The 23,613-nt window shown below is 52.0% G+C and overlaps 1 protein-coding gene, 1 long non-coding RNA gene and 1 pseudogene across 5 annotated transcripts; 1 reads left to right on the top strand and 2 right to left on the bottom strand.

The window, feature by feature from the left end:
* Positions 1 to 1,014: 1,014 nt before the first annotated feature.
* LOC146431699 (uncharacterized) lies at positions 1,015 to 5,295 on the bottom strand (annotated as a pseudogene).
* Positions 5,199 to 23,543, top strand: GATA2 (GATA binding protein 2). 4 transcript variants are annotated; one of them, XM_085072613.1, is made up of 6 exons: positions 5,199 to 5,338; positions 12,340 to 12,825; positions 13,523 to 14,122; positions 16,769 to 16,947; positions 19,920 to 20,045; positions 20,870 to 23,543. In XM_085072613.1, the coding sequence occupies exons 2-6, from the start codon at positions 12,597 to 12,599 to the stop codon at positions 21,167 to 21,169; spliced, it is 1,434 nt and encodes a 477-aa protein (XP_084928739.1). In that variant the 5' UTR covers positions 5,199 to 5,338; positions 12,340 to 12,596; the 3' UTR covers positions 21,170 to 23,543. The 4 variants fall into 4 exon arrangements, with proteins under 4 accessions (XP_084928739.1, XP_084928740.1, XP_084928738.1 ...); XM_085072614.1 differs by lacking the exon at positions 5,199 to 5,338 and adding an exon at positions 8,019 to 8,069; XM_085072612.1 differs by lacking the exon at positions 5,199 to 5,338 and adding an exon at positions 11,533 to 11,799.
* Positions 5,334 to 7,130, bottom strand: LOC146431698 (uncharacterized). The gene is made up of 3 exons (XR_014854733.1): positions 6,616 to 7,130; positions 6,478 to 6,528; positions 5,334 to 6,155 (listed from the first exon to the last, which is right to left on the bottom strand). It is a non-coding gene; the product is annotated as an uncharacterized LOC146431698 (long non-coding RNA).
* Positions 23,544 to 23,613: the final 70 nt, after the last annotated feature.

Genomic DNA, 23,613 nt, shown 5'->3' with positions numbered 1-23,613 from the left:
TCCTTTTGCCACTCTCGAGCTTCTCCCCATTTGCACATTTTTCCAGAGTGTCTATTTTTCCACATTAAAAGGGGCTGGAATAATTGCCACGTTGTAGCAGGTATCTGCAAACAAAGCCACAAGTGTGACTTGCACAAATTCCTTTCCCTGATTTCCCAGGTTTTCAGGAGTGACCTTGGAAAAAGAGTGAGCCATAGTTCTTCATGGCATGGGTGATAACGTGTTTGTCACCATTCAAACTGTCTGAATGCTGCCCAGGTTTTATTTTATTGCATTTCGAAGTGTCACCAACACCCGGTTGAATTACGTTGCCAACTCCTTCATAAAAAAAGGAAAAGTGACTTTGCTTTCCCGCAGCGCGCTGGAGATCAGGGCTTGCCGGAGCCGCTCGGTTGCGCACAGCCCTTTTTTCCCCGCGAGCGTGCAGTAGCTAAAACTTGCAGGTGAGAGAGTTTGGGCACCTGCACTACTAAATAAAAATCACCGCGGAAAGAAGCAGATGCGGACTCTTGATGTGTTTGCAAGCCCGCAGCGAGATTATATTAATTGTTCCGACCCGGCGTAGAGTTGAGCGGTGCCGTCCCGGGGCGCGACCCTGGGGTACCCCGTGGGGACTGCCCAGAGCCCCGGAGAGCCCGGCTTCTGCGGTGGCAGGGGGATGCTGGACGGGGCTGTCCCGGCTGTCCCGTCACCCCCGGCTATCCCTGCACCCCTGGCTGTCCCTGCTGTCCCTGCATCCCTGGCTGTTCCATCACCCCCGGCTGTCCCTGCTGTCCCTGCACCTCTGGCTGTCCCGGCTGTCCCGGCTTCAGCGTCTCACCCGCCGCTGCCAGAAGGTGCCGCCGTCCGCCTGCGAATCGCTCCCAGCCCAATTAGGCGGCCGGTATCGGCTGCAATCACGGCTGCTGATAGAGATAAATGGGGAAGGCACTATCTGCCCAACAATAGTGGTGGCTTTTTTTTTTTTTTAAAGGGGGGAAAAAAACCGAGGGAAAAAAAAAAAAACAATTGAACTTTTCATCAGCTGCTAATCATGATTTTTTTATTGCTTTGCTTAGCATTTTCTGGGGAATAAAACCTCAGAGGAGCCCAGTCTTTTGTGGAAAATGAAAGGGCATATAAAAAAATGAATGTACATGGATTCTAAATATTTCAGGTTGTATGACTTTGTGTTTGACCTTAGCAGAAGATGAACTAATCCTGCAATATAATAGACTTTCATAGAGATATGGAAAATGGCTGCTTTTTTATCTCAGTTGCCATGGGAACCATCAGAGAGAAGGCCTAGCTGAGATGCAATAGAAGGTTATTAAATGTGTGCTTGTGTATATTGGAAAAATACAGCTTTTTGTCATCTTGTGTCACTCATAGGTCTTTAATACGTAATGTTTAGGTTATTAATAAACTAACACAGGTCCATTTTTTACAGAGAACAACTGTGAATACAGCCATAAAAAAATTAGTACAAGTTGAACATTTGCAAAACTCTCAAGCACGGACAGGGGCTGCTGCTTGCCTGCAACTTCCCATGAAAGTTTCTCTCTCTTTCTGGGCAGGGATGAGATGAGCTTTGCTGGCCAGGCAGAGAGGACCAGGAGACTGTGGGTGTCCTGTTCCCAACCCAGAATCTTGCTGTGCCCCTGGGCTGGGGGTTCAGGGCAGTGCTAATGACATGTGATGTGCTGCAGAATAAAATGCTTCCTTGTTTTGTGCCTGGGCACAGGCTCAGGTGCTGCCAGAGAAAAGAGGGTTGGGTGAGACCTGAAGTGACATCTGTCCCTAGCTCTGGGATGGGGGATCTCCTATGCTGGAGTTGGGGGTTGCACAGCCAGACTGGCAGGCATTTACTGTTATATAGATAGGTTTGGGGAGGAAAAAGAAAAGAGATTAAAAAAAAAGGAGAGAATTAGAAACACGAAATAAAGAGAGAAGTAGAGAAAGAGATGAGAGAAAGGGAGGAAGAGAGAAAGGGAGGAGGGAAAACCTGATGCTGCCCTGAGCTGGAAGGGACAGACTTCACACTAACTCTAGGAGCAAAGAACACCCTTCTGTCAGGTTCATTTTTGTTCCCCGGGATTGACATTTGCTTCCCAAATTTGGGCTGCCCCAGATGTCCTGTTCTGCCTGTGGCTGGGATGTGGAGGGATCACCCAGCACCGACAGTGAGGGCTGGAAGCCACCAAGCCCGTGGGGGACCCAAGGGACTGGCAGGACTTCACGACGAGGGTTTGGGAGGAACAAGCTGTGGGGAGCACTGGGAGATTTTACTAGATTGACCCAGCTGGACCCTGAGAGTGCTGAGGGCTGGGGCAAGACTGGGACGCAGCTGAGTCTGGAGGTGGCTTTCTGGGGGTGAAGGGGGACAGAGGTGCTGCTGCACAGATGGGGCTCACCCCTCCTGAAACAGCGACTGCCCGTGAGTGAATGTGGCTGTGGGTGCAGAAGTGAGTGTGACTTTAGCAGGTGCCTGGGGTACCCAGGATGGTGTTCACAACTCTTCTCCCCTCCCTGCAAATCCACCACTACCTCAGCAGAGCAGTCCCAAATTTCCAAGCACGCTGCGTGGCAGCACCCGGCACAGTGAGCTGCTGTCCCACCCTGCTCCCCTCGGTCGGGGACGGGCAGGGGACCCTCTTGTCACTCCACGGAATCCACAGCAAAGACCCGCTTGTGCGAAGAGCCTCGGGGGTGTCCCAGGCCCGGCCGGGGGCACCCCTCATGCACAGCAGCCCCGCATCCATGCATACTAAGTAAAGCAAGGAATACATAGATTTTGCCTATCTGCCGATCAAACGCGGAGATCTGCTCTGGTAAATGATGCATTAGATGCGGTGGCTGTATTTGTTGTGTGAGTTTTGAAAGGGTTCCGATAATCTGGAAGCGAGAGATAAGGAACACCATTTATTCAGCAGCACTTTGGAACCAATTTTCAACCCTGTTCAACCCCATTCTCCAGCAGCCTCCAGGAGCCCAGGAGATAAGGATTGGGCTATTCATTATCTTCACAAGGAACAAAGATTAGCTAGCAGAGATGAAAAATTACCCCTGGATAGTAATAATAAGGAAGCGAACCTGGAGAGCTGCTGAGCCTATATTCTCCTTGCTGCTGGTGCTGCTTCTTCTCTTTTTAAATTCTCTCCCTCTTTTTTTGTTGAATCAATATTGAAAAGGTTGGTTCTTTTTTTTTCTTTTTTTTCTCTTTTTTTTTTTTTTTTTTTTTAGTGTGGGGGGAAAGCTTTCCCCACTGTCTATCATATTTTTCAATATGCAGAATATGGTTGTTACCGTGGAAGAGAGCACAGCAGTCCCCCCTTCCTCCCAGACTTTCAGATGACATCTTTAGTACGAAATCTTAACAGGAAAGGAAAACATCCTTCTCTTCCAGCGGGCATAAGTGGAAAATCCCGACTCCCTGCCCCTCCGACCCCCAAAGTCTCTGGTGGCACGTGGAGGGGTGACCCCGGCTGTCCCGGGACAGCGCGGCTGGTGAGCAGGCACAGCGCGGTGAGCCTCGGGTGGGCAGCCCTGCGGTCTCAGCCCCCTGAGCCCCCGGCTCGCACAACCCCGCCTGTCCTCGCTTTGGAAAAAATCTGCAGCCTTCAAACCCCACTTTTCCCGTAGTTTTCCCGTCTGAGCGACAGTTCCTCGTTTTGGAGTCGTTCCGTGCCGGGCGATCCCAGGACGCTGCTGCCGACAGCGTCTCCCTCTTCCTGGGCACAAGGGAAAAAAGGGGGGATATATATATGTATATATTTTAATGCCACATTCTTTTGTATTTTTCCCCTGCATAAATCTGGTGATGTATCTTCTCTCAGAGGATGAAGGGTAATACAGGAGGAGTAATTAAAACACTTACTTTGGAAATGGGCTGCGTGGAGCTGATAAGAATTATCTGCCGCATATCAAGGACCCTTTTTCCCCCGAACCATATCACAAAGACAGACAGAAAATGCCAGCAGAATAGGATCCCCCCCTCTCTTTTCCCTGCTCACATTTTTACCTCCATTATGATGATAATTCCTCTCCCGCGAAACTTTTCTCTTTCCCTTCCCCAACCGTATTTCGTTCCCCCACCTCCCGCAGGGCCCCCGCCGGACGGTCCGGCCTTTGTCTCTGCATTAATATGATTTTCCTGCAGCCTCGGGCGGGGGTCCCGCCTGTCCCCCCCTCTGGAGAATCGCGCAGCGCCCCCGACTCGCCTCGCCGTGGTCCCCGCGCCCGTCACCCCATGCAGGCAGCGGGCGCTTGGCCAGGGAAGCCCTCAGCCCCGCACACACACGCACCGGCAGCAAAATACCCAGCAGGTGAGGACGGCAAAGCCAGGGCTGGGGCGCTCAAACAATTCCGAAAGCATTCGTTCTGGCTGGATTTCTTAGTGCTCTACGAAATGCGTGTTTTACCGTCTCTTTCCTAGCTATAACAACGACTCGTCGCGTAATATCTGCTTGTGCCTCTTCCAGCTCCTCCACTGCCTCACTTACGTGCAGGTGCATAGCCCGAAAGGCTGAATTTGGAAGGGAGAGGTGTGAGAAGAAACACGAGGTTATACAAAAGCCAGGCTGGTCAATGGGAAAAAAAAAATCCAAGACCCCCAAAGCATTCCATTCACTAGAGAGTGGAAACAAAATTGATGCGAATAGGAGTAATTTATACGAATAATTGACCCTACGAAGCGGCTCCCCCCAGCCCACCTTCCTTGGAATCCGAGGAAGAAGCGAGCGGCTCGGGAGGAGCTGAGGCTGCGGCGCCCGCATCGCCGGAGCCCGGTTTCCCAGCGCCTGGGATGTGAGTGCGTGTTGTTGGTATAATATCAATTCATTTAAAATATGAAAGTCAAGTCGCGTAGACTGTGACAGCAACCGTAACAAAAGGTGCAAGCAACAGACAATGTGATGTGCTTGTACAGATATTGTAATGATGCAAATGAAGTGGAGGGGACGAGCTGCCTTATTATGTACATAAATACACAGTGGCTCGCTGTGCCATCCGTGAATGCAGGAGAGTGAGAGAGAGAAGGGGAGGGAAAGAAGGGAGAGAGGAAAGGAGAGGGAGGGAGGAGGGAGGAAGGGAAGGGGGGAAGGAGGGAAGGGAGGAAAAAAAAGGGCTCAGCTCGAAACTGTTGCCAGTTTTCAGCAGCGCGCACGGCGGCAGCCCCTCCGCCGGGCTGCGCGCACCCTCCGCCCGCGGCAGAGCCGCCGCTCCCGGCGCGGGCAGGCGGGGAGGCTCCGGCGGCCGGACCCCTCCCCAGCCCGCGGAGCGGCCCCGGGAGAAGCAGAACCGACGCTTCCCCGGCATCGTGCGGAGAACTGAAAGAAATCGAGGACAGGCGAAAGGCAAGGTAAGGGGGCCGCGGCTGCGCGGCTCTTCGCGGCCCGGGGGTGGCCCTGCGGGCACCGAGCTGCGGGTTCCGCTGCGGGAGCGCTTCGCTCGGGGCAGTTTCCCCAAGGGACAAATCTGGCAGGGTTTGTAAAGAACGAAAAAATGTCACCAGTACGGCCGGACCCCCCGGGCTGCCGCCTCCCAGCCGGCCGGGCTGAGCCCGGTGCAGCGCCCGCCGGCCCGGGGGCACCGCGGGGCTCCCCCGGCTCTGCCCGGCGGCGGGGCGCTCCCCGCACCGCACCCCGCGGGGAGCGGGGCCGTCGGGCCCTGGTTGGATCTGAGGTTGGTTGTTTTGATTTTTTTTTTTTTCCTTCCCATTGTCACCGGGGTGATTATTTAAATCTCCATCTTGGAAAGTTGCATTTCACCCAGGGCGGCCACGCAGAGATTTCCCGGAGACAGGGTGTGCAGAACACTGCGTCCCCTCCCCGCAGCTACATCCTATCTCCTCTCTCCCTTTGTTGGCAGATTTGGGCATTAGGAAAAAAAAAAAGAAAAAGAAAAAAAAAAAGAGAGATGCGAGGGTTTGTTCTACCCCGAAAGCCGGCAGGGCCCGGCCCCGCTCTCTCTGCACCTGCCTGCCGGGGAGTCCTCCCGTCCCAGTCCCGTGCGGCAGCTTTACGGGGCTTTGCATGATTTAAAATTACCCAGGCACATCGGGAACACGGCCGCTCCTCTCCGCCGGCTCTTTCACCCTCTCGCTTTTTTTTTTTCTTTCTCTTGTTGTATGTGCAAAGTTCCCCTCTTTATCCTTCTTTTCCTTTGGGGTGCTCAGGCTGGAAGGCAAGAAAAAAAAAAATAGATGCGTCCAGGAGCGGAGCCTGCCTGGATTTGAGGCGATTTCAATAAGAAAAGCGATTTCACTAAGGGAGTGAGAGTTTCGGTCGAGGGGATTGTTCTTCCCCGGCGTACGGAGCATCTTTATTAAACGCAATTATTTTTTCCTCGGAAATCTAAGCCCCGGCCTGGCTCAGCCCCGCGGCTGGCAGGAGCAGGAGCCGCGGGCAGTGCCGTTGCCGGGCGTGAGTCGAGTCCCGCTCCCCGTGCCGGGTCGGTCCCTCCCCAGCAAAGTTTTGCCTGAGGAGAAACAAACCAAACCTGAGGATCGGCCTCTTTCCTCCCTCCTGCAACAGCTGCTCCCAAAATAACCTTGAAAGAAAAAAAATATACTTAAAATGAAAGCGAGATCTTGCAAACGAAATCTTTCCTGGCAGCGCCTGAAAAGGAAAAAGATACCTTTTTCTGGACAAAGCTGTACGTGTGCAACCCTTCTTCCCCACGCACGCATTTCTCTTCGGGAACTTGCACAAAAGGCGGTTTTGTGGGGAGGCTGGGGTCTGCTTGAGGCTTTTCCTACCCTTTATTTTGCAGCCGGGGGGCTGCGGGGGCGGTGGGCACCGGGCAAATTGCGGACAAAGCGCAGGTGAAGGCGTGTGCGGGAGCGTGTCTGGAAAGAGACTGACCGAGGGTTCCCACGGTGGGGGACATACCCAGCAGAAATCCTCTGCGGGATGGGAGATAGTGTATTTACAAAAACAAGCAAAATTATTAATTTTTCCGTGATTTATTCCCCTAGTCGTATCTGTGGCGCTTGTTTTTTTTCTTTTTGTTTTTCCTTGATGCAGTTTAAATAAGGGTCTTGTGGTTACGAGGTAACTGTGTCACTTTATAACCCTACCAGGAGCCATTAATACGTGCTAGTAACGCAGGACGGGGGGCCGGGGGTGAAGAAAAGCAAAGCGGAGACAAGACCAGAAGGACGAAAACACCGGGGGAAAAAAAAAAATTAAAAAGGCAGAGAGCAAGAACTTTCCCTCCCCCCAAAAAATCCCATCCAAGGAAATACACCCGAGGCGGGTGGTGGGGGGGTTGCTCGCAGGGACCGGCTGTCCGGGTCTCCTACCTGCGGGCAGAGCCGGCGGTCCCCAACCTGCGGTGGGGCGGGGGACAGGAGCGGGACGCCCACAGCAGGCCCTCCCAGTTCCCTCCCCGCCGGCGAGCAGCCCCCTGCCCCGGCCCGCCCCGGGGCTCGCACATCGCCCGCCGACACCGGGAGAGCCGCGGCCCCGTGCGGGGCTGAGCGCTGAGCACTTCTCTCCCTCTTCTTTCTTTTCACGGGGTTTTCCTGCCCTCCCCGTTTGCGGCTGTGGGTTGCACCTCGGGGACGCAGCGAGGCAATGCCGCAGGGGAGGTCTCGGTCCCCAGGTCTCCGTTCCCCGGGAGAGTGTGGCCCTCGGGTGGCCGCCGGGAGCACCCCAGGAACGGGTGTCTGGAGGAACGTGCCCCGGGGTCTGCGGATCCCACCCCCTTTTTCCTCAGGTATGATTTTTCCCAGATCCAAACACCCAGAATGAGGGGGGAAATAAAAGAGGAAGGATCCCCTCTCCGGACATGTAAATAAATGGTCCGTGTGCGGCGCCGGGGTATTTGTTTTCTGCCTTCGCCTCTGCCCAAGAATAGGTGTCAACTCCATCACATGGCACTACTAACTGTTGCTAAAACATGTTGTCGTCTCCCCCCTCCCTTAACGATATGACATCACTTGTCAATCAAATCAAAATAACCAGTTGTGCTTCCAGATCTGGGAAAGCTCCCTTATTAAAAGAGAAAAATAAATTGCAACAGCAATAACAAAATAAAGTTAATACCACGGAGCCCGTAGTTCCTGGGGGAAAAAGCGGGGAAAGAAGGTAAACGGGGGTTGGCAAGCGCGGGGTGCAGGAGTGGGGCCCGGCCGGACCCTCTCTCGGGAGGCTTGGCAGAAAATTGAGGGAAGAGCTGCTTAACCAGCCGTGTGAGCGGCAGGCTGCGGAGCGGAGCTAAGCCGCTCGCCTCCAGCAGCCAGCGCGGTTCGCTGCTGCTCCCGGTGGGTGAATTAATTCAATTAAAAACCTCAGCCGTGCCGCCGGGGCGTTCAGCGGCCGAGACCGGAGCCGGCAGCCGGTTCGCCAAAAACAGGCAGAGGGGACGGGACACGTCGGGAATTAAATTTAAAAATTAAACAAAATTATAAAATAGAACAAAATAAACCGACATACTGCGAGTCGGCAGGCTAGAAAATCTCCCAGCTCAGCCGGTCTCTCAGCAGAAATTCTTCATCCTTGCTGGAGGGGTCATTTATTTTACAAAGGGTTTTAATGGGAGGGGTTGCAGGAGGCGAGAGGTGGGTGCGAAGGAGAGGCGCCGGCCAAAGGCAGCACCCGGCGGCGGGGAGGTGGCAGCCGGACCCCCGGGCCGGAGGTGGGGCGGGCGCCTGGGGCCGGTCCCGAGGCGGCGCGGCCGGAGCCACCGCCGCCGCCCGCTCGCCCCTTTTGTTTTGCTTCGCCTGCCGGGCCTCGGGTAACCCGAGACGGGGGCTTCAGGGAGCCCTGGCCGGGCAGCGCCGGGGTCTGCCTCGCCATAAATCAAGCCGCCTGATTAATCTTTACAATTTGTCTTTTAAAACAAACACGAACGAATTATCAGCTCGTTAACTGCGATTTTATCACCTGCCTAAAACAAACAGCCCACCCCACTTCCCCCCCCCCCAAAAAAAAATCCCAAAAATCGCGGCCCCGTGCTGATGGCAGCAGGGCAGTAATTAAAACATCCATATTAATTAATAATCGTGTAGCTAGGAGCTGGGTTTCGCTGGAGGCCGGGAGCGAGAGCCGGCGAGGCCCGGGCGATCCCGGCTGACCGCCGCCCTGCTCCACCGGGAAGGACTCCCCGGGCACGGCACACCTCGACCCCGGCAGCCTCCGGCAGTGGGTACAACGAGGCGCCGAGGGGATCTACCTGCAACGGCCCGAGTTTATTTTATACTCACCTTTCTTTCAAAACATAAACAAAATCCATTTTCGGGTGGTATTTGGGTGATTTTGGAGCATGTAGAAAGAAAATCGCTTCGGAGGGAGACGCCGGATTTTTAGAAAGCTCGCTTGGTTTTCTCGCTGCCTTTTAACTTTCCCTTTTTATTTATTTTTTTTTTAAATTTTGGTTTTATTTCCCTTTCCTCCCGGGCACCACCGGACTAAGGCTCCCGGGCACGCTCCGCAGCGCGGGGGGCATTTGCCCTCCCGAACCCCGGCCCCTCTCCCACCAAGCCCGGCCCAGCTCCTGTCCCCGGCCTGCCCGGGCCAACCAGCCCGTCCCGGGAGAAGCCGGCTCCACCGCCCCTTCCGCGCCCGGCAGCCGCCGGAGGAGCTGCTGCCCGGCCCCACCGCTGGCGACCCCCCCGCAGCGGCAGGAGGGGCGAGGGGCGCCGCGGTCCCGGCGCCACCGCGCAGCCCCGAGGTCAGGGGGCCGGGAGGAGAGGGACAACCCGGGCTTTGGGTGCAGGAGGCGTCAGAGCAAAGGATGCGGAGGGGAGCGGGGAGAGCATAATCGCCTCCCCCTGTCCCAACCTTTAGTCCCCCCAGTACGGCCCCCGCTCCCCCGCCCCGCCGGGCTGCGCTGTGGGTCCCCCCTCAGGGGGCTGCGTTGAGGGTCCCCCAGGGGAAGGTTATAGAGGGACAACGAGTGGTGGTGGGGGAATAGCTAGCGAGGGAGCCCCATGTCGCTCCGGCCAGACGTGCTCCGCTGCTAGGAAAGGGAGTTTTATTATTATTACCGTCATTATTATTATTATTATTGTTATTATTTAAAAAAAAAAGTTCATTTCCTGGCGAATTTGGCAGTGACGGGTGACGTCAGAGCCCCGGCGTCGTAGTGACTGGGGCGGTCGGGCCGGGGGAGGTCGGCTCCGGCTCCCAGCCTGCAGCGCTGCCCGCCGCGGGGGCGGCCCCGGGGGCAGCAGCAGCAGCATCGGGGTCGCCCCGCTCCCCTCGCCCGCAGCCCCCCGGTGGGGCCCGGCGCAGTCCGCACGGCTCCGACCGCTCCCGCGTCCCCTGCCCCGGCCGCGCCGTCGGGCTGGAGCCGGGACCGCTGCCCCGAGAGCGGAGGGGCTGCTGCCCGCCTCCCCCGCCCCGATCCCCGGGCAGGGACAGTGTCCTCGCTCCGCGCCCAGCTCGGAGGGTTGAAGGATTGAGATCAGCGTTTCCCTTTTCCCCCGAAAGCAGCGGCTGAGGAACGGAGGAGGAGCGCCTGGGAAACAGGACCTGCAGCAGCGCCCGGCAGCGCTCCGGGGAGTTGTTTGTGCCTTTCCCTATATTATTATTTTCAGCCACAAAAGCGGACCGGTTTATCCGCACCTTCGGGGGTGGCGGAGCCAGACCCGCGCCCCGGCTGCTGCCGCTGAACTGCACCACAAACTCCACAGAAAACGCCTGTTGATTCGGGATGCACCTCAGCTCCCCGGCCCAAAGCACGCGAGTAATAGCAAATATTAAAACTGTGATGTTTGGTTTTTGTTATTAATTATTTTAAGGGAAAAAAGTGTGAGAGTGAGCTAAAAAAAAACCCAGCCGTGTTAGCGGTGCCGCAGACCCACCGGGAAGGCTGTACCCCGTCCGAGCGTCCTTGTGCCCCGGCCCGGCTCGACTCCCCGGGCCCGAGGTCGCTAGCCAACAATAGCTCGTTTACAGCCCGAGTGCTACGGGCCGGGGAGCGGGCAGGGTCCGTTCCATGCTCCGCAGCCTGCCCGGCGCTGCCCCGCTGCCCGGGCCCTGCTCGTCCCGTCGGTCTCGGGGCTCGGCGCGGAGGCTCGCAATTATTTGTTTTTAATTATTTTTCCCCGATCCAGACAGTTATTTCAAACTAACGTGACCACGCTGAGGTTTGTCCCGCTCCCGGCTGCGCGCTGCTATGCCTGATTTAAGGGATTTTAGCATATTTATCTCCCCGGTGCCGATTTCCAGCCCCGAGCATCCCGGCGGCGGCGCTGGAAGTCGCGGCTCGGCGGCGGGGCAGCACCCGGCGCAGTCGGGCCCATCGCGGAGCCCTTCCCGCACTCCATCTTCGCTCGACCCCCCCCGCCCCCCCCCCACTTCGCATCCCCGCACTCCCCGGCGGGACCCCCTCTATTTTGCCGTCCCCGCCCCGCAGGGGTGTGCAGCGCCCGGGCGGGGAAAGCCCCCACGGCGCTGCCGGGCGAGGATGCTGCGAGCAGGGGAAGGGGGGCGGAGGAGGGGGTCTGCCGCGCTCCCCCCCCCGGGCCGGCTCCGTTTGGGGCCGGGGGTGCGGTTGGGGGCGGTGTGGGGCGGCGGGATTGGCTGGCCCGGCCGCCGGCCCTGCGCGCCCCGGCCCGTCTGCGGCGCCGCGGCCAGCTGGCGCCAGCGCTCATATAGGATGCGCGGGGATGGGACCGAGCCGGCCAGAGCAGCGGCTTTGCCATCTGAGTAACACCCTCCATCCAACCTCCTCTGCTCCTCCCGCGCTCGCTCTGCCTTTCCCCCCTCCTCTCCCTCTTCGCTTTTTTTTATTCCTTCTCCGTTCTCCCCCTCTTTGCGGCACTCGCATCCACCACGCCGGCATTCATCGCCACCCAGCCTCCCGCGCCGGGTAAGTGTGGGGCGCGGGGGGGGAAGGGGTCGCCGCGCCGCTGCCAGGGCGCACTCGCTGCTTTCTCTAAACACCCTTCGCGCCGCTCTTCTCCTTGACTCCCCCCATCCCCATTTTTCCCCCTCCTTTTCCTTTTGTGTCAGTTGGAGTTCTTGCTAGGACTACGCTATATTAGTTCTGCCGTTCTTCCTTTTTTACCCCGCTTTTGAAGCCAGCTGGAAAAACTCCTATTGACGTTTGTAGCGAGAGCGGGAGGGGTGGAAGGAAGCTTTTTCCTTTTTTCCTTTTTTTTTTGTTTTTCTTCTTTTTGTTTTTGGTTAAGAGTTTGAAAGGGGATCTCTGTTTATTTTGTGGGGCAATGAGCAGGGAGGGCGCAAGGCAAGGACTTTTGGGGAGAGGATATTTTTGGAAGGGGGGAGGGGCTCTGCTTCCCCCTCCCCATCCATGTACCTCTGGGAAAAGAAGCCGGCCGGGAGCCGGCCCGGCGAGCAGCGCACCCCGGGCTGCCGAGCTGCTAAACCCTCCCGTCTCTCCCTACAGGTGCTGCCCCGGCGCTTTCCCGGACCTGCCTCTGCTACCCGCCTGTTGACAGAAGGACACGCTGAGTTCGGGGGTCCTCCCCCACGCCTCAGAGGGCGCGCTCCAGTCACCCGGCAGTTTTCTTTCTAAGAAAAGCCACCCATCTCTTAAAACCCACCAGGCAGCGCCAAAAGCGACCCCCCGAGAAGCACCCCCCGCCCCCACCGAGCGCCGCTCGCTCCTGGCCCGGGGGTGGGTGGGACGGGAGGCCCAAGGCCATGGAGGTGGCCACGGATCAGCCTCGCTGGATGGCCCACCACGCCGTGCTCAATGGGCAGCACCCCGAGAGCCACCACCCCGGGCTGGCTCACAACTACATGGAACCAGCGCAGCTCCTACCTCCGGATGAAGTCGACGTCTTCTTCAACCACCTGGACTCCCAGGGCAACCCTTACTACGCCAATTCCGCCCATGCCCGCGCCAGGGTCTCGTACAGCCAGGCACACGGTAAATCAGCACCCCGGCCCCTTCCCCGCCGTCTCGGCAGCGCTCCGGACCCCTCCGTACGGGCCGCGGGTGGCCTGAGCGGGACTGAGAAGTTTCACTCGGGGCCGCTTCGGTGTGTCGGAGCAGGGGAAAAGGAGATGGAAAACAGGATAGAAAGGGAGGCACGGGTGATTTTAACCCTAGGGACAACCAAGGACTAGCGAAGGGGAGGGAAAGAAAGGGGGGAGGTGAGAGAGGAAGGGGAAATAGTGTGCGCACAGGCTAAAACTTCTCAGACACGGCTACTTCCCGGATGCAAAATACAAACCGATTCAAACCGGCGATGGATTTTATTTGGGGGTGGTTTTAGGAGCCGAAGAGAGCGTTACGGCAGCTCAGAAGATAGTGCAGGAAGGGGTTTACTGCTTATTCCCAGCAATGGGGTGGGAGGAAAGGGGGTGCCTGGGTCCCCCTCCTGCTCGCCTTGCTCCTTCTCGCCTGGCTGGCTGGTATATCCCTCGGATAGGACAGGGCGAAGGGGCTGCTGCACCAGCCTGGCCGCTTTTTCCCGGGTTGTGAAGTGTCTCCCGTGGCCGCCTGTCCTCCGGCTGCCCGCAGACCGAGGAGCTGCCCAGCCCCGGGCAGCTGGGGGACTTCCCCGAGCCGCTCCGGGCTGAGCCGCCCCACGCTGACCCCAATCGCTCTTGTGTTTCTACAGCCCGCCTCACCGGGAGTCAAATGTGCCGGCCTCATCTTATCCACAGCCCCGGGATCCCTTGGCTGGACAGCAGCAAGGCGGCACTGTCTGCCCATCACCACAACCCCTGGACCGTCAGCCCCTTCACCAAGACACCCCTGCACCCCTCGGCGGCCGGAGCGCCTGGGGCCATCTCGGTGTACCCGGGCAGCAGCACCTCCAGCACCGCCTCCGTGTCTTCGCTCACCCCGGCCTCGCACTCCGGCTCCCACCTCTTCGGCTTCCCCCCGACCCCTCCCAAGGAAGTGTCCCCAGACCCCAACTCCACCAGCGCCGCCTCCCCTTCTTCCTCCGCCGGGGCTCGGCAGGAGGACAAAGACAGCATCAAGTACCAAGTGTCGCTGTCGGAGGGGATGAAAATGGAGAGCGCCAGCCCGCTCAGAAGCAGCCTCACCAGCATGGGGGCCCAGCCCTCCACCCACCACCCCATCCCCACCTACCCCTCCTACGTGCCGGCAGCCCACGACTACAGCAGCAGCCTCTTCCACCCGGGCAGCTTTCTGGGGGGTCCCGCGTCCAGCTTCACCCCCAAGCCGCGGAGCAAGGCCAGGTCCTGTTCGGGTAAGTGTGGCACCCCGTGGTGTCCCCGCAGTGTCCCGCGTGGCAGGGCCGCGCTCCCGGGCTGCGTGCGGGCGGTGGGTGGCTGCGCCAGCTGTTGGGGTGAGGCTGCGGGCTGCTGCCAGCCTGGCTCCTTGTGTTGGCCCTCTTCGCGACAGAGGGACAGGTGACTGCTTGGTTCTGCTTGTCTGGGTTTTTTAACTAGGAGATGGAGCTTGAGCCGAGCTCCTGTGGGTGCCAAGGCAGCCGGGCAGTGGCCCCAGGGCGCTCGGAGGGGCCGCGGGGCACGGGACCAGGGCAGTCCGAGCCAGCAGACCGTGTTGTACAAAGAGGGATTTATATGGAGAAAGAAACTCAAACCCTTTTCCTCGGAGAAAAGCAGGCCTCAGCCTCCCGAGGGGCTCAGGCTCGACCCTGCTCCCTCAAGTCAGGCAAAACCCCGTGGGTGACACATGGGGACTTTCCGGCGATAGGTATTTCTCTCTCCACAATTTCCACGTCTCTTCATTAACACCACCCAAGGCCCCAGCGCAAGATGAAAGCGAAACTTCCCTGGCCGGTCCCCTTCAGATCGCAGAGGGCCTTCTTCCCTTCGCATTTTACAAGAGCAAAAGTTCAAATATAGTTTACATACCAGTGCAAAAGACTAAGGTGTCCAGTCATTGCTAACTTACTCCAGCCTAACTTTAACTAGAAAATACTGCCCCCCCCCCCTTTTTTTTAACCCTGAATCAGACATATCTCTGCTTCCAAACGACTGCCTGTAGACCTTTCCCATGTTCACAACCCTTCCTTGCATTTCTTCTAAAAGTGCAGTCCTAAATCCACAGATTAGGTGGTGGACAAAGTTTTGACCCCACTTTGGAATCACAGTAGTTGTAAAGCTAGACACAAATTATGACAATTTATGTAATTCTAATGACCTTCCTGGTTTAACATTCTTACCAATAGAAGGAAATTAACTGCAATATATTGGGGCTGAATTTAGACAGCCCTTTAAAAATAAATGGCTCTATAGGCGTTTGCATATGTATTCCATTGAACATATTTGCTTATGAATACCCTACATGTTTTTATTTAAGTAGACAATAATTTAGAAATGCGATCTCTTATGAGTTTTGCAACAAAAATACCAGCTATTTTACAAGCTCATCAGTACTGTTTCAAATGATTCCTCCGAGGGGAAAAATACACTCTTTCTCTGCCATTATTTCCAGGCAGTTGCTACTATGTGTATGTATTTTTGGTAGTGCATAGAAGAGAAACTACAGGCAATTGGTAGCCCAAACCTCCTGAGTTTGGAAACTGATTCAATATTCAGGTCTCTAAAGATAGAGGGATCCTGAGTAGCTTTTTCAAAAATTCTTGTCCTGTAGATGCCAATGATTTTTAGATGAGGGAAGCAAGGACCTTTTTTGCTTTGTTTTACAGTTGCTTCTTTTTTTTCTCCCCCCTCTGTAAGGGAGCTCCCAGTGCAAGGAACTGGGGAAAGTTCGTGACCACTCAGTGTTTTTGTAGGAAAACTAAGACTCACGACAGGACGACTCCTGCAGCTTCCTGCCCTAGGAGGGACAAAAGCTACAAATGCAGCGCTGCAGAGCTCCCCTCATTTTTCACTCTACACTGTGTTGTTTAAAAGCTACCCACTCCCTAGATTAAAGCAGACACAAGCCTTGCTGAACTCAACATGGCCTGCTTCAGTTATTAGCAAAAAGAACTTCCTTTCCAGTTAAATACTCTAGGATTTGCATAAACTATATTAAGAGAGATTTCTATATTAAGCAGACCTGCCCTCAAACCATCCAAGGCAAATGAACTTTTACCAGGGAGCTTTCTGAGACAGAGACGGATATCTAGGAGTTACATGTTGTGTTTTATTTAATACAGCTATTCTACAATGCCATGTTTATCACATTGTACTACCGAAACTAATAATGAAGGTAAACGGCTCCCTACCAAATTCAGACTGGACTGTTGAAAAATCACAAAACCAGAAAAGCACTCAAAGCTGGTTTTTTACAGTAATTTCCAGTGAAACTGAACTTTCTCAAAGAACAGCATTAACAGCATTTTTCTGCCTTTAGAACAAAAATCACAACTGAGCCTCTGGTATTCTGTATCCATTCCCAGTCCGCTCAGCTCTACTTTCTCATCCTGTAGCATTTTCAACAAAAAAGAAAGTGCAGAATTAGAGGTCTTTTTTGCTTAGATTTAATTCTAGAAAACCTCTTCCTCTGACTCTCTCTTTGAGGTGCTGCGTGTTTGCAGGTGTGTGTGTTTGTGTGCACGTGCCCGGGTGTTTTTGTGGCAGGGGAACACAGGATTTCACCACCGGAGTGCAATAGATACGGGAGGGGAGCGGTGCCCAGTGCAGTCTGAGGGAGTTCTTGCTGAAACGATAACTTCCATCTGACACAATAAGAGTGTCACTCTTTCTCACCTTGCAGAGAGCGCTGCCTATTTCTGATCATGACATAAAATACCCACCGGAGCCTGGGAGTTCTCAAAACACTGAGCTCCTTGCTGCATGTGCTGTAGATGTCACTGCTGTCTGGTTGCGCTTAATTAACAGAAATTAACACACTGTTTTGACTTCTGAAAAATGCCTAAAGGACAATGCAAAAAGCTTTTGTGAATTTGTTTTTAAAGAAAGAAATCCGGTTTCTTCGTGTTTCCATTTAGAAGGCAGAGAGTGTGTGAACTGCGGAGCCACTGCTACCCCTCTCTGGAGAAGAGACGGCACCGGGCATTACCTGTGTAACGCCTGCGGGCTCTACCACAAAATGAACGGTCAAAACCGACCTCTCATTAAACCCAAGCGAAGGCTGGTAGGTGTCTCTGTTTCTCCTGGGTTTGGGGATAAATAAGGCGCAGGGACCACACACAGGCACAAGTCAGCCGTGCCTCATCTCTGCTCAGCCCCTGCGTGGAGCCGAGCTGTACAGTACACGGGGGTCAGTCACGGCGAGGTCACTGCCGTGCCTCGGGGCACATCTCCCCTCCACCCCTCCGCCCCCATCCCGGCACAGACCACCGAGCTGTCCCGAGCCTCCCTGCCGCTCGCAATGCATGCGGGATATCGTGTGTCCGGCTCCCCGTTTATCCTCGGGTGACAGCTTTTCATTTAATTCCTCGTTTATTTGGCCCCTTGGGACGGTTTGGGCACACACTGGGAGCGAAAGGGTTATGAGTGTGAATGTCCTCCACCATGGACTAAAAAAAAGTTCCAGCTCCAAAAAAGCAAAACAAATCAGATGAGTCAAAGCTACTGCTCCCTGCTTCATAATTATTTGTATAAAAGCCATGAAGTAATTTTCGCTCTTATATTCTCTGGCAATATTAATATTGGTTCCCTCCCCAGACAATCCCCTACTGTTAAAAAAAAATCCTATTATTTTTCCATGGAGTCACCTATACTTTGTATTTTCATTTGAGTGATTTAAAAAAAAAAGTCCTTTCTAAGCTCCTGGTAGTAGTTTCCTATCCGGATATCTGTACGTTAAAGATAAGGAAACTTTGTGTATCTGTTTCCTGACTCTAAAAGCTTTAGAGAGTTTCTATAGGCAAGCCTTGCCAGTCATGCTTGCTGTTTTGAAATTTCTAATACACTCTACTCCACAAATAATGCGTAAAATGCTAAGAATAATAAATATATTTTTTGGAGCTTTGTGATTTATGGTGCCTAAGTCTCCTAGCTATTCGTGGACAAGTTTCAATGAGGTTTAGAGAGCAGAAAATTGGCATTACTGTTCTAACGCTGGGATGGGATACAGAAGATTTCTGTCGTGAGTCAGAATTTCAGCTATGCAAGCTTCTTAATGACTTGCCTTCTAAAGTGACTGACATATAGAAAAATGTTAAGACAACAGTGTAACATTATCGTCTCTCAGGCTCAAGTGCTTTCCAGACTGAATGGGACAGGCCATAGAGTTAAGCAGCATAGTTGAGTATCAGTAAGCCATCTCAAATATGCAAACATAGGTCTCCACCTTCCAGTGTGTTGGGAGACTGTTATACTTAGCTCACTGTGCAGGGTTTGGGGGGCACTAAAGAGGTTTTCTTTTAGTGTAGTTGTTCAAATGTTTTGTTTTGTTTTAATTGATTTACAGCTTTGTTTATTGCCCCTTTTTCCACTGTAGTTTGCTTGTTTGCGGGGGAGAGGAGATGGCCATCTTTGGGAATTTGTTCATCTGCCATGCAATAGCAAAGTGATCGTATTAATAATGTCAGCGTTTGGACGTCTGGCATTAATTGTGTTTGGGTTGCATGAGTGCATTTGCAGTAGGGGGTACCCCCTCTTTCTGCCTTTGGCCTGTTCTCACAGGCGAGTAAGGCACTGAAATATATGAGTCTCCGAAGGCCTGATTCTTGCCTAAAGCTGCTGAGCCGTCCATCAGCTTTGGGAAAGTTTCAGAGGGCCATGGCATAAATCAGGAGCAAGTGAGAACAGAGCCCTGTACTCCTCTTTGGCGAGAGGGCCAGGCTGTGCTTCCAGCGGCACCGGCTCCCCACCGGGGCCAGCAGGCAGGGAAGAGCACGGAGTTCTCTGGGAAAGCCACTGCCCCGGGACTGGCTCTGTGCTCACCGAGATGCCCTGTGCATTACTGGGAGCTTTGCTGCTGCTTCACCCCACGGCTCTCCATGGCTAATTGCAGAAACATCCAGAGAGCAAGGCCCCCGGGGAATGACCGCGATTGATAGGCTTTAGGAAGTAAACCCCAATTTAAGAAAATACTGAGTCCTCAGCATTAACTCAGTAGCTCAAAATGGACTTGGTATTTTGACCACTTCTAGAGGCAGGGGGGAATGTTTCTGATACAAAATAATTCCCCAAAATGCGGGGTGCAGTTAGTCTGTCCATAACACTTTGCACGCCACTGTCTGTGCACAAAGGACGCTTTATCGTGGGGTCTGCTAGACAAGGGCCCATCCAGGAATCACAGCCGCCTGCTGCTCTGCTTTTCCTGTTCTTGTTTTGGGAGGTGGGTGAATGTTTGGGCATTTTTCTTTCCCCTCACCTTGGTTTCAGCAGAACAATAGATTTAGGAAAGGGTGGTGGATTTTTGGTGGTTGTGTTTAATTTTAAGGCGGTTGTTTGAGGGCTTGTCAGCCAAGGAGCTAAGTAGGGACAGAGGCGGCAGACGGGTCAGCGGAATCATTGCTGCAAGGCATGAAATTTGGTTTGCTAAATATTTAAAGAAAGTTGGAGCCGGTTTTGTTTTCTCCCTTTCACTTGTAAATGCAAACTGAATTTTCAGTGATGGCTCTGATAAATACTGCACCCAGCTAAGTAATGTGGTTCGTTTTCTTTTGTGTCCACCTTTCAAGGGCCAGAGTAGGGGTAAAAATCACATTCTTAAAGATTCCCTGTTTTCAAACCCAGTCCCAACACTGGCACAGTCTAAATCGATCATTAAAGAAAAAGAAAAAAGGCAAATGCATTTTTCATGACGCATTCTAGAATCCTGCAAAGGGAAAATTTGAAAAAGTCAAAATTATTTTTCTCCCCCTCTAAAGTTTTTGTTTGTGGAATTGGAGATTCATTGTTTCTTTTCTTACTTCTCTTGCACACAGTACCATGGGGCTTGAAACTGCAGTTTGCATAGGAGAATATTTAAATTTAAACAAAAACATAACGGCCGTAAAACGTAAAACTGCCAGCAGCTTTCCTCCAGCCCTGATGTTCTGTAAAATCCTACTAACTGGTTCTCCCCAAACTAAATATTGAGTCCAATTTGACCTTTCTCATGATCTCCCTCCGCCTGGTGATACATTTTAATTTTCTTTTTCTTTTGGTTAGTCAGCGGCCAGGAGGGCAGGGACTTGTTGTGCCAACTGTCAGACAACCACCACGACCTTATGGCGACGTAACGCAAACGGGGACCCAGTTTGTAATGCCTGCGGACTCTACTATAAATTGCACAATGTGAGTATTTACTCATCTCATGTGTCGCTGCTTGCCCAGCCTGGATTGATGTCTTAACTGCATGGTGTACACTAGGCTTTTATTGGTTTCAGGGGTTTGGTTGTTGTTTTATTCCTTCCCCCGTCTCTAAGGTTCCCCTGGGAAGTGACAGCCGTTCTTTGTCAGCATAGTGATGCTAAGTTCAGTGACATTACAATGTATTAGCTTGGCTTCTGACGCTTGGGCAAACCAGGCAAAACAGAGCTGCCACACTTGGTTTTAACTAAGTGGGTTTTGTGTGCCGTTTCCCTCCAGAAATGGAGGCCATTTGGAATGGGCTCTGTGCAAAACTTAATCCTGATGGGCTAACTTCATTTTGACTTGCAAAATAATAATTATATCTAAGGCTTTGTTGTATTATTTTTTTTTAAGAAATTAATCCTAAGCAGGAACACTTGATATGCTGGAACGTTATTTACACTGCAAGTAACAGAGGTTACTGGTACAGGATTGCTCATGTCTCAGGACTGAATTTGGGTCAGCATGTGCCTCCTAGTTTGATCTTCTATTAGGAAATGAATGAGGACTGAGGGTAAACCTACGGGAAAGAGACTCATCAGCTGCCAAATTCAGTTCAATTTGTTTTTCATGTCTAGGGGTTTTTTGTGTGTGTGGTTTTATTAAACAAATCAATATAAACAAGTTCTGCAGAGAGAAACACCATTTTTTTTGGCCAGAAAAAGGTCTCCATCCAGGAAAAACACATGGGGGCTGTCCAAATATTTTCATTTTTGCACAATAAGGTCATTTTGTCTGCATGAGCCTGATTTTCTCATTTCTTGCAGGTGAACAGGCCTCTGACCATGAAAAAGGAAGGAATTCAGACCAGGAATAGGAAAATGTCCAACAAATCAAAGAAAAGCAAGAAAGGCTCAGAGTGTTTTGAGGAACTGTCCAAGTGCATGCAGGAGAAGTCGTCTCCCTTCAGCGCTGCTGCCCTTGCCAGTCACATGGCACCCATGGGGCATTTGCCCCCTTTCAGCCACTCTGGACACATCCTACCAACACCTACCCCCATCCACCCCTCTTCCAGCATCTCATTTGGACACCCACACCCATCCAGCATGGTTACAGCCATGGGATAAAACCTGATGACCAAGAGACCCACCCAGATATTAAGAACATGGGACTTTGCCTAAGATGACACCAAGTAAGAAAATGTTCTGCCAAGAGGAGAATGTAGGGATGGCAAAAGGAGATCTTTGCTCCCATGTCATTTAACTCTTAATGCTGGACTAAAACCTGGTGAATGATGGGTCTTCTGCAGAAATGTGTAGTGGTGCCTGTAATGCACTTTGCCCCCTCAGGTATAAGAAAAAAGAACTCACCTGTTCGATACTTAATGGTCCAGCAGGAAGCAAAAGATGGCAGAAGCTGAAGGAGAAGGCTTGGAACTGGCTTTCCTTTCTCTCTTTGTTATTACTGTGAATATTGTAAAGAGATATAAGCAGCCTCCCAGGATGGAATTGGCTCACTGGAAGCCAGACATGCTGGATTTCTATTGCGGACTTTGGGATGGGGAAAAAAAAGAAGAAAAAAAGAAAAAAAAAAAAGAAAAAAAAGGCAAAAAAGAAAAAAAGGGCAAAAACGAAAAGGACATCTTTATTAAACTGTAATTTTTAAAATCAGACACAAAGTCATATTTATTTTGTTTTCCACAAAAAGCCTCAACCCCTCTGATTGCATGTTTTTGTGCTGTCATTGCAATGGCTACCCTGTAAGAAAAGCTGCCTTCAAAACAAGGAGGAGAGGGGAAATGTACTTGACAGCCCTCTTGGATTAGCTCCATCTATCTTCCATACCAAAGTTACTAGGAAGGGGGAAAAGATTGCGAGGGCGAGGAACAAAGCAAAAATGTAGCCGTAATACGGGATTTTAATATGCCCAAGATGGTGATTATTTTGACACAATTCCTTCATTCTTTTCCCTAACATGAAAGATTTATTTAAAAAAAGAGCCCCTCTCCCAACTACCCTATTGTTCCTCCAAACAGACAACCTAGGTCAGGCAAACCTTTGGGAAAAACTCTGGGGAAGGCAATCCTGCACTAGCAAGGGGTGAGATACAGGCATTTACCAAAACTGTGTCGCAGCTAAGTTCTAGCACAGCCAAAACCATCACGGGGCACAAAAACCATCCCGCTCGCAGACTTTAGAGGTTGAAGCATTTTGTTCTGTTGTGTTGGCAGCTGTCGCTTAAAAATGCAGATTAGCTGCTTGGGTAAACTTCAGGCAGTGTGGCCACCACGTCCACACAGCCAGCTCGTGCTGTCTCAGGCATCCAGGCCCCGGTGGACTTCACAGGGAGGAAGGGCAGAAATGAGGTTGAGATCACTGGAGAGGGGAAAAAGAGAGACAATCAGTTTGAGCTTCACACATCCGTCAAATCCCAGACACAGTGACAGCTGATGAGACGAGGGAAAGCATCGTTCTAAGGGGAACGTCTGTTTTCCGTAGCGGATTTTATATGAAAAAAAAAAAAAGAAGAAAAAAAAAATTAAATCTCCCATTATTAAACCGTATTGTACGTAAATGACCGAAAACAAAGCTATTGCCAATGTGAAGTGTATTCTATTGATTGTTATGATCTGATGCCTCTCGTGAACACAAGCTCCAGTATAACATACAGTGTACATATTTAGCTATACTTCTGATGAAAATGCCCCAATGAACAGAGGGGTTTGATAATGTAAACCACGTAAGCTTAACTCTGTGACAAGCTTTTTATTTTGTTTTTTAAAATTTTAACTATTTTGTTGTTGGGGTATTTTTTGTTTTTGGTTTTTTTTTTGGATCAAGCCAAATTGTATCTTTACTGCAAAAGTCCTGCTTTAAAGAAAAAACAGAATGAAACAAAAAAATGGATGTATGTAAATTGTTTTTTAAACCTGTAATTCTAGTATTTTATAATTAAGAACCAAGCAGCCATGAAAATCCTGCTTTCCTCCTTTTTTTTGGTCTGCATAGGCATATAGGTGCACTTTGTAAAGAAGTGGAAATAAATGGGAAACTAAATTGGTTGGGAGAAATCATAAGAATTTTTAATCTACTGAGGTAAAAAATTAGGTCCTTCTTACTTTTTACCTTTTACAATGGTACAGTTGTACATTATTTGTACCCAACTCAAATTTCTGTAGGATTTGGGCAGAGGGGAAGGGATGTGGGTGAAAGACAGGGATTACTGATACAGTTGACAAAGTGCAATATATTGTCAGTCACTGCAGCATAGACAACGGCAGTCGAGATTTAAATTATTTTGTACTTGTATCAGCATAAAAAAAATCTTCAGTATTTTCTGTTTTTATTTTAATTTTTATTTTGCTTATTTTTGGATTAGTGAACTAAGTTATTGTTAATTATGTACAACATGTTTATATATTGTCTGTAAAAAGTGTATGCTTTCCTCATATTCCTTCAAGGTGAATATTGCTAAGAATAATAAAATACCTTTTTTGTGAAACTACCTGTGCCCAGCTTCATGTTATAAAAGCTGCATTTAGTAGGGAGGGGAAAAACTATCGTCGTTGCCA

The sequence above is a fragment of the Lichenostomus cassidix genome, chromosome 12 (assembly GCF_008360975.1).
Source record: "Lichenostomus cassidix isolate B80296 chromosome 12, HeHo_3.0, whole genome shotgun sequence".
NCBI classification, from domain to species: domain Eukaryota; kingdom Metazoa; phylum Chordata; class Aves; order Passeriformes; family Meliphagidae; genus Lichenostomus; species Lichenostomus cassidix.
Note: the sequence above shows the minus strand (reverse complement) of the source record. Positions and strands in the feature narration are given on the sequence as shown.